The sequence below is a fragment of the Ambystoma mexicanum genome, chromosome 9, assembly GCF_040938575.1.
Source record: "Ambystoma mexicanum isolate Mex_15411 chromosome 9, UKY_AmexF1_1, whole genome shotgun sequence".
Lineage (NCBI taxonomy): Eukaryota > Metazoa > Chordata > Amphibia > Caudata > Ambystomatidae > Ambystoma > Ambystoma mexicanum.
Window position 1 is genome coordinate 1,049,987,028 of NC_090931.1, and position 11,792 is coordinate 1,049,998,819.

General features: G+C 45.5%; 1 protein-coding gene across 2 annotated transcripts in view; it reads right to left on the reverse strand.

The window, feature by feature from the left end:
* SLC4A10 (solute carrier family 4 member 10) overlaps positions 1–10,876 on the reverse strand; it is a 1,479,043-nt gene extending 1,468,167 nt beyond the window's left edge. For both annotated transcript variants that reach the window (XM_069616332.1, XM_069616334.1), the window contains exon 1: positions 10,716–10,876. In XM_069616332.1, coding sequence (XP_069472433.1) covers positions 10,716–10,763 — 48 coding nt within the window. In that variant the 5' untranslated portion in view covers positions 10,764–10,876. The remainder of the gene's footprint in view (positions 1–10,715) is intronic.
* Between the last annotated feature and the right edge of the window lie 916 nt (positions 10,877–11,792).

The window sequence follows — 11,792 nt, forward strand, 5'->3', positions numbered from 1 at the left end:
TTGTGATGCTGCCTCTGAGGACACGGGGTGGTGGGTGGACAGAATAATGCGAAGCAAATGACGTGCTGCTGTCGCAGGACAGCAGGTCCTTGAAGCACTTTCTATGTTGTCCGATGTACAAGGATATCAGAAAAGGAACCTTGATTTAAGTGTGGAAGAAATTTAACACAAAAGAGCAAAGAACTGCATTAACTCATCTTTTGTCTCTTTCTGATGCATTTGCGTGGCCTCATTTTGTATTACTGCTTTGAAGAGAGAGAGGCTTTTTATCAAAATAGAATGAATTTATGATAACATTGATTAATCTGTTCCTCCTAAAATAACATTATTGTTGGTGCTTGATTTTATTTCAGTGGTATGATTACTCCAGGGGAACATTTAGAACTCAGCTGTATTAACATGGTGATTTCTTATCAAACGAACTGAAGTTTGACTATGGGTTTAACATGATAGATTATTTATAAGTTGTGATTTGGTAATGGTGTTGTATTTATGTATTATGTTCTTTTATGGATTGTTTGTATCGCAAATATAGTTGTAGGACTGACTGACGTAAACAGAAAGAGGACCTAATATCTAAAGAGGAAGTAGCGGGATTGTGCGGGCGGTGCCTGAGCTTCTTGCTCTAACAGGATAATGTGCACAGGTAATACAAGTATCGATATAACTGCAAACCCTGTGGAGGTGTCCTCTGCGACCCAATGTATTCATTTAAATTCTGATATTTAGAACCTAGGAGCCAAGAAATGATGCAATGAGGCCCCAATCCTTACATCTCTGACCATGCCAGTCCCAGATCATAACACATGTCTAAACCTGGAATGATAGTCGTTCACTCTAAGCTTTCCTGATGATAGTGATGCCAAACAGTGATGATGTGCTGAGCCGCATCGCCTCTAGGAATGACCTAAAGTTAATACATAAAATTGTGATGCAACTCGCTTCATTTGGTTTCTGTGAAACCTGCATTTTATTAATCAACTGCATTACAACTCACCAGTGAAAGCAATATAATGTAATATACCAAAGAAATTAATTATACTTGTTAAGTAAAAGCTAGATATTTAAACCTTTTAGTATATACAAAACCTAGATACAAGACAGTACAGCATGGCAGTCTAAGGAAGCTCTTTACATTTTAGGATATAATAGATAAGACCACATCGCAGTGCCTTTAGACATAGCACTCTTAAATAGGGCCATAGAAAGCTGGTCTGATAGGTGGCTACAATTCTCGGTGTAACCAAATAACCACAGCATTGTGGACTTGGAATTTATTAGCAATAGTGCAGGATGTTGCTTCTTAAACTATGGAGCACCTTAGAGTATCATACTTGCTTCTGTGAAAGATATTGGGATTCTATGTTGCTAAAATGGAAGCCTTACTAGTAGAAAATCGAAAGTATTCATGGCTTTATGAAGACAGGTAGTTCAAGAATGTCTCTGGTGTGGCTCGGCAGTGATTGCCAAATTCAAATGCAAGTGTCAAGAACGAGGAGCCCTTTTCCCACATGTTTTCCTTTTGAGATATAGACGCATTACAAGGGTCATAGGGGAAGAGAATCTAAGATTCCTTGTAGGAAGGTGTCTCTTTATGTTTGCCGTAGAGAACACTAGTCCCAACCCCAGGATAGCGTTGAAGGTAACGAAGAGCACCTCAGAAGCCACACTACTCTCCAATGCAGTAAAGAAGATATGGAGGTAGGACTATTTGACATCTACACTCCAGTCTCAATAGTATCCGTACCACTTTATTCTGCAATCTTTGAAGTCATGCATTGAAACATGTGGGAGCGCCCAGGTACAGAGTATTCGGGTAATCCCGTTTAGATAGAATACTAGCAATAAGGGCTGTACATTTTGGAGGTAAGGCAAGAAAAATTAAGAGTTGTCTCCGCGTTCTGAGGTGACTGGAGGTGCGCTGTGCCACTGGTATATCTGTGGCTGCAAGGATTGACTGTGAACCATAGTAACCCCAAAGCTCCTAACCTCAAAGGAGGATGGGAGGAAAAAGCCTGGATTGTTGATGTCAGAAAGGAAGAGTGTTCAAAAACCGCAGGACCCTGTGATGAGGGCTCAGATGTTATTCTGGATTAACCATCCACTGATCTATGAGAGGTAGGTTTTCAATAATGTTTTTACACATCTTGGGATCAGTTGTGTGTCCTCAGCGTAGTTATAGCAAGATAAGTTGTGTGATCCTTGAAAATAAGGGAGGGGGGACAGATAGGAGTGCTGAAAGTGAGGATCCTTGGGCGACTCCAATCAAGCATTCTATGGATGTAACAACATATAGTACAATAACGCTGCATTGGGAGCATCTGTTGAGGAGGGGCATGATCTATGATAGGGCTAATTGCTTGATGCTGATGTCTCTGCTTGATGCTGATGTCTGAGCACCGAGATCTGAGCATAGAGTGATCGACCAGATCCAAGGCAGCCGCGGGGGCAGCTGCATTATCACGTTCTCTGCTTCGCAGCTCATCCCAAACCAATGGAAGGACTGGCTCTGTGATTTCTCTGAAACCCATTTGACCTCTAAGAAATAAATATGAATGCTAATAATAATAATAATAACAATAATAATAATTCAAATAAAACACAGTAAAAGACATTCACCATTTATCACCAATGTCCTGGTCAAGTTATTCTGCATGGAAATATGCTTTTGTAAAGTGTTGCCATTATGCAGTTCCCAAAATCCAAAATGTGTGATGTCCCAAAAAATATTGTTCTATCAAATGTGCAAAATGTTGGGGTGTTAAATAGATCTGAACGAGCAGGGAGGCTCATTGCTACCTACTGCACAGCTCTCCTCGGGTGCCCATTTACACCGTGAGCAGGCGTAAAGACGCGTATGCAAGGGGCGAGAGCCATGTTATCAGCAGGGGGAAGACTGAGCTTTGAGAAACAACAAACCGAAACTGCAAGAGTAAATAAATGCTTAGCTAGAGCTGAGTTCCTGTATGTTTGCCTCGTTAAAATTAAGTGGCTATTACCAATAAAACAGACAGAGAGAAAGAGATAAATACGTGTCCGTCCTTGGTTTGCTCTGGCCATGCTCTGCTGCTGCGTTCTAACTTGAGACATCCGCAGAGCACGCAACACAAAGGACCTCCACTATTGTGGAGCCTGTGCGCTGTTCTGCCGTGTTCTGACTCGAGGCATCCTCAGCACACGCAACACAAAGGACCTCCACTATTGTGGAGCCTGTGCGCTGTGCTGCCGCGTTCTGACTCGAGGCATCCTCAGCACACGCAACACAAAGGACCTCCACTATTGTGGAGCCTGTGTGCTCTGCTGCCGCGTTCTGACTCGAGGCATCCACAGCACACGCAACACAAGGGACCTCCACTATTGTGAAGCCTGTGTGCTGTGCTGCCGTGTTCTGACTCGCGGCATCCTCAGCACACGCAACACAAAGGACCTCCACTATTGTGGAGTCTGTGTGCTGTGCTGCCGCGTTCTGACTCGAGGCATCCACAGTACATGCAACACAAAGGACCTCCACTATTGTGGAGCCTGTGTGCTGTGCTGCCACGTTCTGACTCGAGGCATCCACATCACACGCAACACAAAGGACCTCCACTATTGTGGAGTTTGTGTGATGTGCTGCAGGGTTCTGACTCGAGGCATCCCCAGCACACGCAACACAAGGGACCTCCACTATTGTAGAGCCTGTGTGCTCTGCTGCCACGTTCTAACTCGAGACATCCACAGCACACGCAACACAAAGGGCCTCCACTATTGTGGAGCCTGTGTGCTGTGCTGCCGCGTTCTGACTCGAGGCATCCACAGCACACGCAACACAAAGGACCTCCGCTATTGTGGAGCCTGTGTGCTGTGCTGCCGCGTTCTGACTCGAGGCATCCACAGTACACGCAACACAAAGGACCTCCGCTATTGTGGAGTCTGTGTGCTGTGCTGTCACGTTGTGACTCGATGCATCCACATCACACGCAACACAAAGGACCTCCACTATTGTGGAGTCTGTGTGATGTGCTGCCCCGTTCTGACTCGAGGCATCCCCAGCACACGCAACACAAAGGACCTCCACTATTGTGGAGCCTGTGTGCTCTGCTGCCGCGTTCTGACTCGAGACATCCGCAGCACACGCAACACAAAGGACCTCCACTTTTGTGGAGCCTGTGTGCTGTGCTGCCGCGTTCTGACTCGAGGCATCCCCAGCACACCAACACAAAGGGCCTCCACTATTGTGGAGTCTGTGTGCTGTGCTGCTGCGTTCTGACTCGAGGCATCCACAGTACACGCAACACAAAGGACCTCCACTATTGTGGAACCTGTGTGCTGTGCTGCCACGTTCTGACTCGAGGCATCCACATCACACGCAACACAAAGGACCTCCACTATTGTGGAGTCTGTGTGATGTGCTGCCACGGTCTCACTCGAGGCATCCCCAGCACATGCAACACACAGAACACACGCAACACAAAACACCTCCACTATGGTGGAGTCTGTGTTGAAAGTGGGCTATTCATTTCTGGCAGTTACTGGGATAAAGACAGCGTGTTTGCTAGCAAAAATACTTGTCTAAAAACAAAGTGTTGCCACTTCATGGTGCGCAACCCATCTTCCAATGCTGCTCTAGTGCTAGCATGTAGCCTCGCTCTCCACACATGACGCTTCCCACGAATCGGAGGTTGGAAGTCATGTAGTATTTGAGGTTTCCCGTTGATTTGTACAGTCATGCTTGAGGTCCCTGGGAACTAAACACTGTAGGAATCAGGCGTACAGCCAGTAATCGATTAAAACACAACGACAATCTACCTACATTAACACATATTCAGTGACTTGGGTGGTTGTTCGATCACATTGATTTCAAATTGGAGGGCAACAATATTAATAGGTGCAAAAAAAATGTATGTAACGTTCCAGTGTCGAGGTTATTTCAAGAATATATAAAGTTTTATAAAAGTATTCATTTCATGTTACATTTCTGACTTTGTTTTAGGCAACAATTATTTTTATTGGATAGCCATAATTTAGTACAATGATAAGCTTTTGAGAAAACAATAGTCCCTTCCTCATAATGTTTAATCTGAAGAAGGTACCCATGTGATCGCAAAAACATATATATATATATGTATATATATATATATATATATATATATATATATATATATATATATATATATATATATATATATATGTATATATATATATAGAGAGAGAGAGAGAGAGAGAGAGAGAGAGAGAGAGAGAGAGAGAGAAAGAGAGAGAGAGAGAGAGAGAGAGATATGTGTAGGTGTGTGTGTGACCAATGGCCCTGGGATGTCCAGCTGTAATGAAAGGCTGACACAGCCTGCAGAGCCAGAAAAACAACCCATGCACACGTGGGGAAAGGTTACAAAAAGCACAGCAAAAGCTGTTCATTTATTAATTCATAAATTTAAACAGACCAAACATTGTCTTCTTGGGTCTGCTGATTAAAATCATGGCAAGCACATAAATGATACCCACAGGTAGCAAATACATTTCTGCGCAGTCCACCCATGACTCAGGCTTCCTCATGCTGTTATACAATATGTCATTCAATTTTCTAGTTTAAAAAATGTCATGGAAATCTTGACTTCCTGTTCACTGAGTAGTCATGTGATACTATTCAGGTCCTAGGATCACAATGGTCTTGCAAATCAGCCATCTTGTACTAGTGTCCGATCCCTTAGAAACAAGATAGTTTTACCTAGTATCTAAATGCAACATCGCTAAATAATAATTGAGATTATGTTCAAGATTTCTCAAACAGAGTCGGTGAACCCTGGGTCAAGTTTCAACATGAGAACATTTGTATATATATTCTGTGAAAAAACTTCAATGAAGGGTCAGTTAAGGTGAATAATTTCAGTGCAAAATAAACCTTGAAATTCAGTTAAAAAGCTTTAGTTGAAGTTGACTCATGGTGCTGATTTAGTGCACCAAAACCCCTGAAATTCAGCAGGTGCTGGAAACGCCACTTTAAATGTGATGCACACCCCTAAGCACACAGACATCACAAATAAACTTACTGGTGATAACACATATGAAGTCACGTATGGCATCATGAGTGGCATCACTGGTACAGCAGATCACGTGCAAGAAAGAGGGATGCAGCATTCAGAAGTTGTGTTTATGCATATATGGGTGTATTCGGCTTGGTTGGCGTTTGAATTGAAAATGCCTTCCATTTACAACCACAGTATTCTAACGCTTCAGAGTTGATATATATATGTGTCAACTTTGTAAGTAGAAGGGCCTTGCCCACTATGTTTTCTTGGACATGGTTTCAACACCCAGACTCACCATGAATTGCTGTGGAAGGCTCACGAGCCTGACTACTGCTGAACCAAGGACAGTATATGTGTCCTTAAGCATTTTTCCCAGAAGCACAAGCCTCAAGTTCGGTCAACAATAAAGAAAAGAAATCCTTCTGGTAACCATGATATAAATGAGGGAACCAAAAAAAAAAAAAAAAACTGGTTGTTTTGATCAGTTGTTTTGAGGGAGCTTTCAGAAACTTCGCAAATTCAGATTTCTGACTCAACCGCATCCAGATGTTGTTGTGGGCTTAGGGAACGAAGTAGAAGTGTTTGCCATCTGTGTTTTCTTGTGCCTGGCTTCAAAATGAGGTGTGTAAATTCCAGACATACCCCTGCCACAGTGAATACCTTTCCCCAGCTCTCTCTTCTTTCGGTGCTGCGCTCCACGGAATACAGTTGAGTCCCACCATAAATATGGTCCATCGGTGCACACAGCTCCTCCACCTTTTCTTCTCGTACCTTCCTGAGCATCTTACCTTTCCCCAGCCCTCATCCCAACGATCTACCGAACTTTTCTCCTCCCTACCCCTACTGCATGTTCTGTCCTACTGCTCCTTTGCCTCTCTGACAGGCAAAGCGCTGTGATGACACAACCTATGGCAGGAGGTGCTAATCGAATGCAAGATAGCACAACATAGTAATTTTCTTGGACTAATGTTTCATCCAAACTTTTAACCTACTGTGCTTTTAAAAGGCTGCATCAACCATGATGTGCACTAAATGAAAGTCATACATGAAAGTCATAAATGTAACTGAGGTTATCTTGTTCTTAAAAAGAGGGTCCAACATGCAATGGTACATGGTGGCGAGGTGATTTCAAAGAGCGGACAACTAATGCCATTTTAGTCTTGCAGATCTGGTGCACAGTGTGACATTAGTTTATAAAGTCACTGATGTGAAGGCAAATACTATACCCCAACCAGCCATCCGGATTTAGACCCCACGGAGACACTGATACTGGCCTAATTGATATCAGAGAAAATCTACTATTGTCACAAGATAGAGATCACCTCCCCAACCTGACAACAGCACATGACAAGATGGATCATTAAACCCTAAAAGATAATCTTCAAAAAGGGTCCGGGATCTCAGTTTCAGCATTCTGGTGGAGCCATCCATTGCTACCAGACCAAAGCAAACCAACCAGAATCGGCCCCAGCAGCGGCCCCTCATCGACCAGACATGTTACATATGGCATACCGACAGCAGTCGTCTTTGTCGCCACTCCTGTTCAACATCGGTATTCTTTAACTGGTGGAGGTTATTACAAAGCATCAGATTAACATCCAAAGGTATGCCGACAACAGGCAAACAACACCCTGATGGTTTCGGGGCCTAGTCAATTAGAAAGTAAAGAAATCAGCTCATGGAGTAGAAAATAACGGGGTGTGAGTTGGTCTAATTCTCAGCTAATGCTGTTTAGAAGGTTAATTCCATTACTTCATACAAGAGACATGCTGGAGAACCTTAAGCATTGGCCAAGCTAGGCTACTGCAATGAAGGCCCGAATCATGGAATTTTTGGCACGGTTGAAAGTGGCTTTGCACTGGTGAAAAGTGACTTTGCACTGCCATCACAAACCCTGATTCATGGAACGGTGCAAAATGTATTTTTGCAGTGCAAAGTCCATGCAAAGCCAGTGCACAGTCATTTTTGCAGTACAAAATGACTTTGCACAGACGATGCATTGCAAAAATACACTTTGCACAGTTCCATGAATGTGGGTTTGTGTCAGCAGTGCAAAGTCACTTTTCACCAGTGCAAAGTCACTTTGAGCAGTGCAAAAAATTCCATTAATCGGGCCCACAGTATTTCAGGACCTCCAAAAAAAACGGCCCTAGAAACTTCAGATGATCCGAAATAGAGCTGCCAGACTACCCGAACCTAAAAAACTCTGACCACATGACTCTAGCTTTGAAAGAACAGTGGTGGCTGCAGGTTGGCATAAAATAAACTTCAAAACATTAAGCAGAGTTTATAAAGATTTTGGAGGTAAAGATATGGGGCCAGATTACAGAAAGTTTGCACCGGTGCAAGTTTAAAGTTTGAACAGTAGTAGCACTAGGGAAAAGTTTGCCCTATTTATAAAAACACTGGGACACATTAAAAAAAAAACCATTGCACCTCGAAAGTGTAGTTAGCCATATTAAAAGCACCAGGGCTAAAATTGCCATGGTGCTAAAAAGATACATGTTTGATGCATGTTTGCATCCGGGAAACGTTTGCCCTAGTGCTAATATAATTTCGTATTAGCACTAGGGCAAACTTTGGCCTGGTGCAAAAATATAGTGAAAATGCATCTTTTTTGCACTAGGTCAATTTTAGCCATGGTGCAATTTTTTTTTAATGTGTCCCAGTGTTTTAAAAAATAGGGCTAACTTTGCCTTAGTGCTAATACCGTGCAAACTTTGCACTTGCACTGGTGCAAAGATTCTGTAATCCGGCCCCAGGTCTAGCTAAGTAACTGACCCAGGGTCAGTTCCTGATGAAATCTAAAGAAAAAATAAGTGCCAAGCTAACCAATCTCAGTCGGGTTACAACTGTGAGAAGCACTGGTCCAAGTGTCTGGAACCCACCCACGAGGCGGGGACTCTCTGGATCTCAGAGCCGAGGGTCGAAGTCGACCTCCCATGCTTCAACAAAGTCTCAATGAGGCACCTCGTCCAACCTGTACCCTGAGATTAAGGGGACCACCTCCCCCGTCCCTTCAAACAGCGAATGGGGCCTGGTTAACTGGGCATCTGCACCAATCATGGGGGGGGGGGGTGGTCCCCCACCTTGTCCCAGGTCTAACAGATGTTGGACCCTCGTTCATTACACAGTGGGCAAGGTGACATGTTGCACGTGACATTGATAGACACTTTATTCTGGTGTTTCGTATGCTTGTAGCAAGGGCGGGGCTTTTTTTGTTATCCTCCTTTTCAAAACTAATTAAAATGAATGTTGCAAACGCGTCGAATCCCAGTTTAAAGAAAACGCAGGGTATTAATCTTAAATCTTCTATAATCGTGGAAAGAATGTGCCTCCCGAGTGGCAAAGCCCTCCCCTTTTCCCCAAGCTCACTTCATTGCCACAGCAGCAGTGATGCAAAGGACTTCTTAAATCTATATTAAGCGAGGAAAGAATGCGAGGGGGAAGGCCAGCAAGGCAGGGGACGGAGGCCGTTTCCCAACCTCCTCGGCCCACCGCGAGCTGGTCTCCGGGTGAAGCCGCGTTATTTACCACTGTCTGAGCTTTTGCACAAAACACCGCCAATCAATCACGTCAGATTTCTAGCACGCCATGCCGGCACAACGAGTTTTGAAATATTAACCCCTTTGCTGATAAAGCGGAAGCACACGGGGCCAAGTGACGCATTCAGGATTTCACATGGATGCAACGACCTAAAAAGCCTGGAGCGCAGAAAACACAACTGCGCGATGTACAAAAGCAGTGCCTTGGTAATTTACCAAATTTCGTGATTATTTTGCAGTTCTGAAATGCGTGCCTCCTGAGTGACGACACGTCACAGAGTTGGGACTACGTCATGCATGGGTACCAGACCGCTCCGGCTCCCAGGCACCCCTCACACGAGGCAGAAGTAACGGACTCGTGTTCCGCCTGTGGCAAGAAAGGCGCGCAGTGAGATGCGCGTTTCATAGGCGCAGGAGGCGCAGTCTGCTGCAGAGTGTGCTGCGCGTGTTCCCGTTTGTTGATGTCTATCTGCCATTCGGAGCATAAGCAGGCGCTCTACTGTGCCTCCCGCCCGCACCTGCAGCCCCAGAAGCACCACTCTCCCTTTAAAGAGAGCACTCAGGAGGGCAGGTGAAAGTACACACACAATGCAGGGTGCGCGCGCGCGTGTGAAACAGAGCGCGCGACTATAGACGGCGGCTAGATTCGCTTCCATGATCTCTGACATCTTCACTTGAATAAGCAGACGGGGCAGTGCAGTGATGCCACTCCAGTCCCGCGTCCTTAAATGCCAAGGAAAAACCACCCTCCAAGAGCCACTGCCTGCACGCAGCTGCCTGACAGCCAACGTGCTGCCCCACTTAAGCAGACAGACATTCTGTCACAGGGATGTTCCACACACTCATCGCGATACCTCGTGAATGAATTGGACTGTCTCGCGCTAATTCTTTAAACTTGACTATTCCCTCGCGGAAATGTGGCGGCGGTCCTAAATGTTACAGAAAAAAAAACGGAAAGATTCTTGCCCCGGGACCCCTCGGCCACGAGCGTCCGAAACGCCCGCCGCGTGCATGCCACACCGAAACGCATGCCTCTTTCTGTTGAGCTCATAATTCAGCATAACATGCACAGCAATTGTGCGGCACACGCCGCCGCAAATGGCTCAGAGCAGTCCGTCATTTTAGCAGCTTCGGAATAACGCGCTGCTGATGTGAAGCGCCCTACCGTGGGAAGCAGCGGCTCCATTTGTGCTCCGTGGTCTTTAAGTTCCATGTCCGTGGACGGCGAGGTCCTGGTCTCTTGAGCCGCCGGCACCTTCCTTCCTCTCTGCCTCCTCACTCCGCTCTGCAGTGGCTTCGGCGCCTTACAGCTGAGCTGCTCTGCTTAGCATTCGAAGCAGGGATGCCTGGAGCAGGGGGCAGTCCCACTTCCAGACTCGTCCCAGTCACATGGCTTTCCCTCACTGGCTCACCGGGACATGCACACAGTCTCTGACATGAGAGCGGACAGTTGGAACCCTGGTGCTCTGGACAACATTCTACGCCTTCACGCGGTGTATCTCGCGTAATGAAGCATTCCCAGTGACATCCCTCAACACAGGCACCGAGAAGGCCGATGGGTCTGCGTTTGATCAGGTGCATCCTCCCAGATTGACGCTTTTTATGCTCAGCTATAGCCATCATATGCAAAGGTGTGACGTCAGAGACCGAATAAAAGCGTCACATGCCTTGGTATAGCCATACACTCGGGTACTACCATTAAACGCCATCTAAAGCCTTCATATGCCATATGCACCCTTCATATGCCCATGTATTACGACCAGTGAAAGTTGCAACCTCACACCCCAGGTTTTACTTTTGCATGCCAACTGTAGCCTTGGGGGCCAAGTAGCCATCATTTGCACAGGCAAAGCCGCATATGGCCAGGACAGTTACATTGACACTTTCTCAAATATAGACTCATATGCCAAAGTAAGGTCCAATAAAAGCTGCTGCCATGTTAGTGCAGTGCGTAATGTCATGTGCCCATGCACAGTTAAATGGTCAGGTATGTCATCTTATTCCAGATGTAGCATAAACTCGTATGTTCAGCTACGCCCATCCTACCGTATCCCACCTTGCAGTTTCACAAGCCCGCTTACACAGTGTTGCCAACTCTGATGCTGCATTTTCTTTTGGCTTCTTTGGGGAACATCAGATGCAATGAGACTGGCCTACAGGCTAGCCTACAGGCTGAACACCCGTGGCAAGCGAGGTCACAGAGCTGAGCGGTGGAATGTGTGATGCTTCAGGCTGCCGAGGC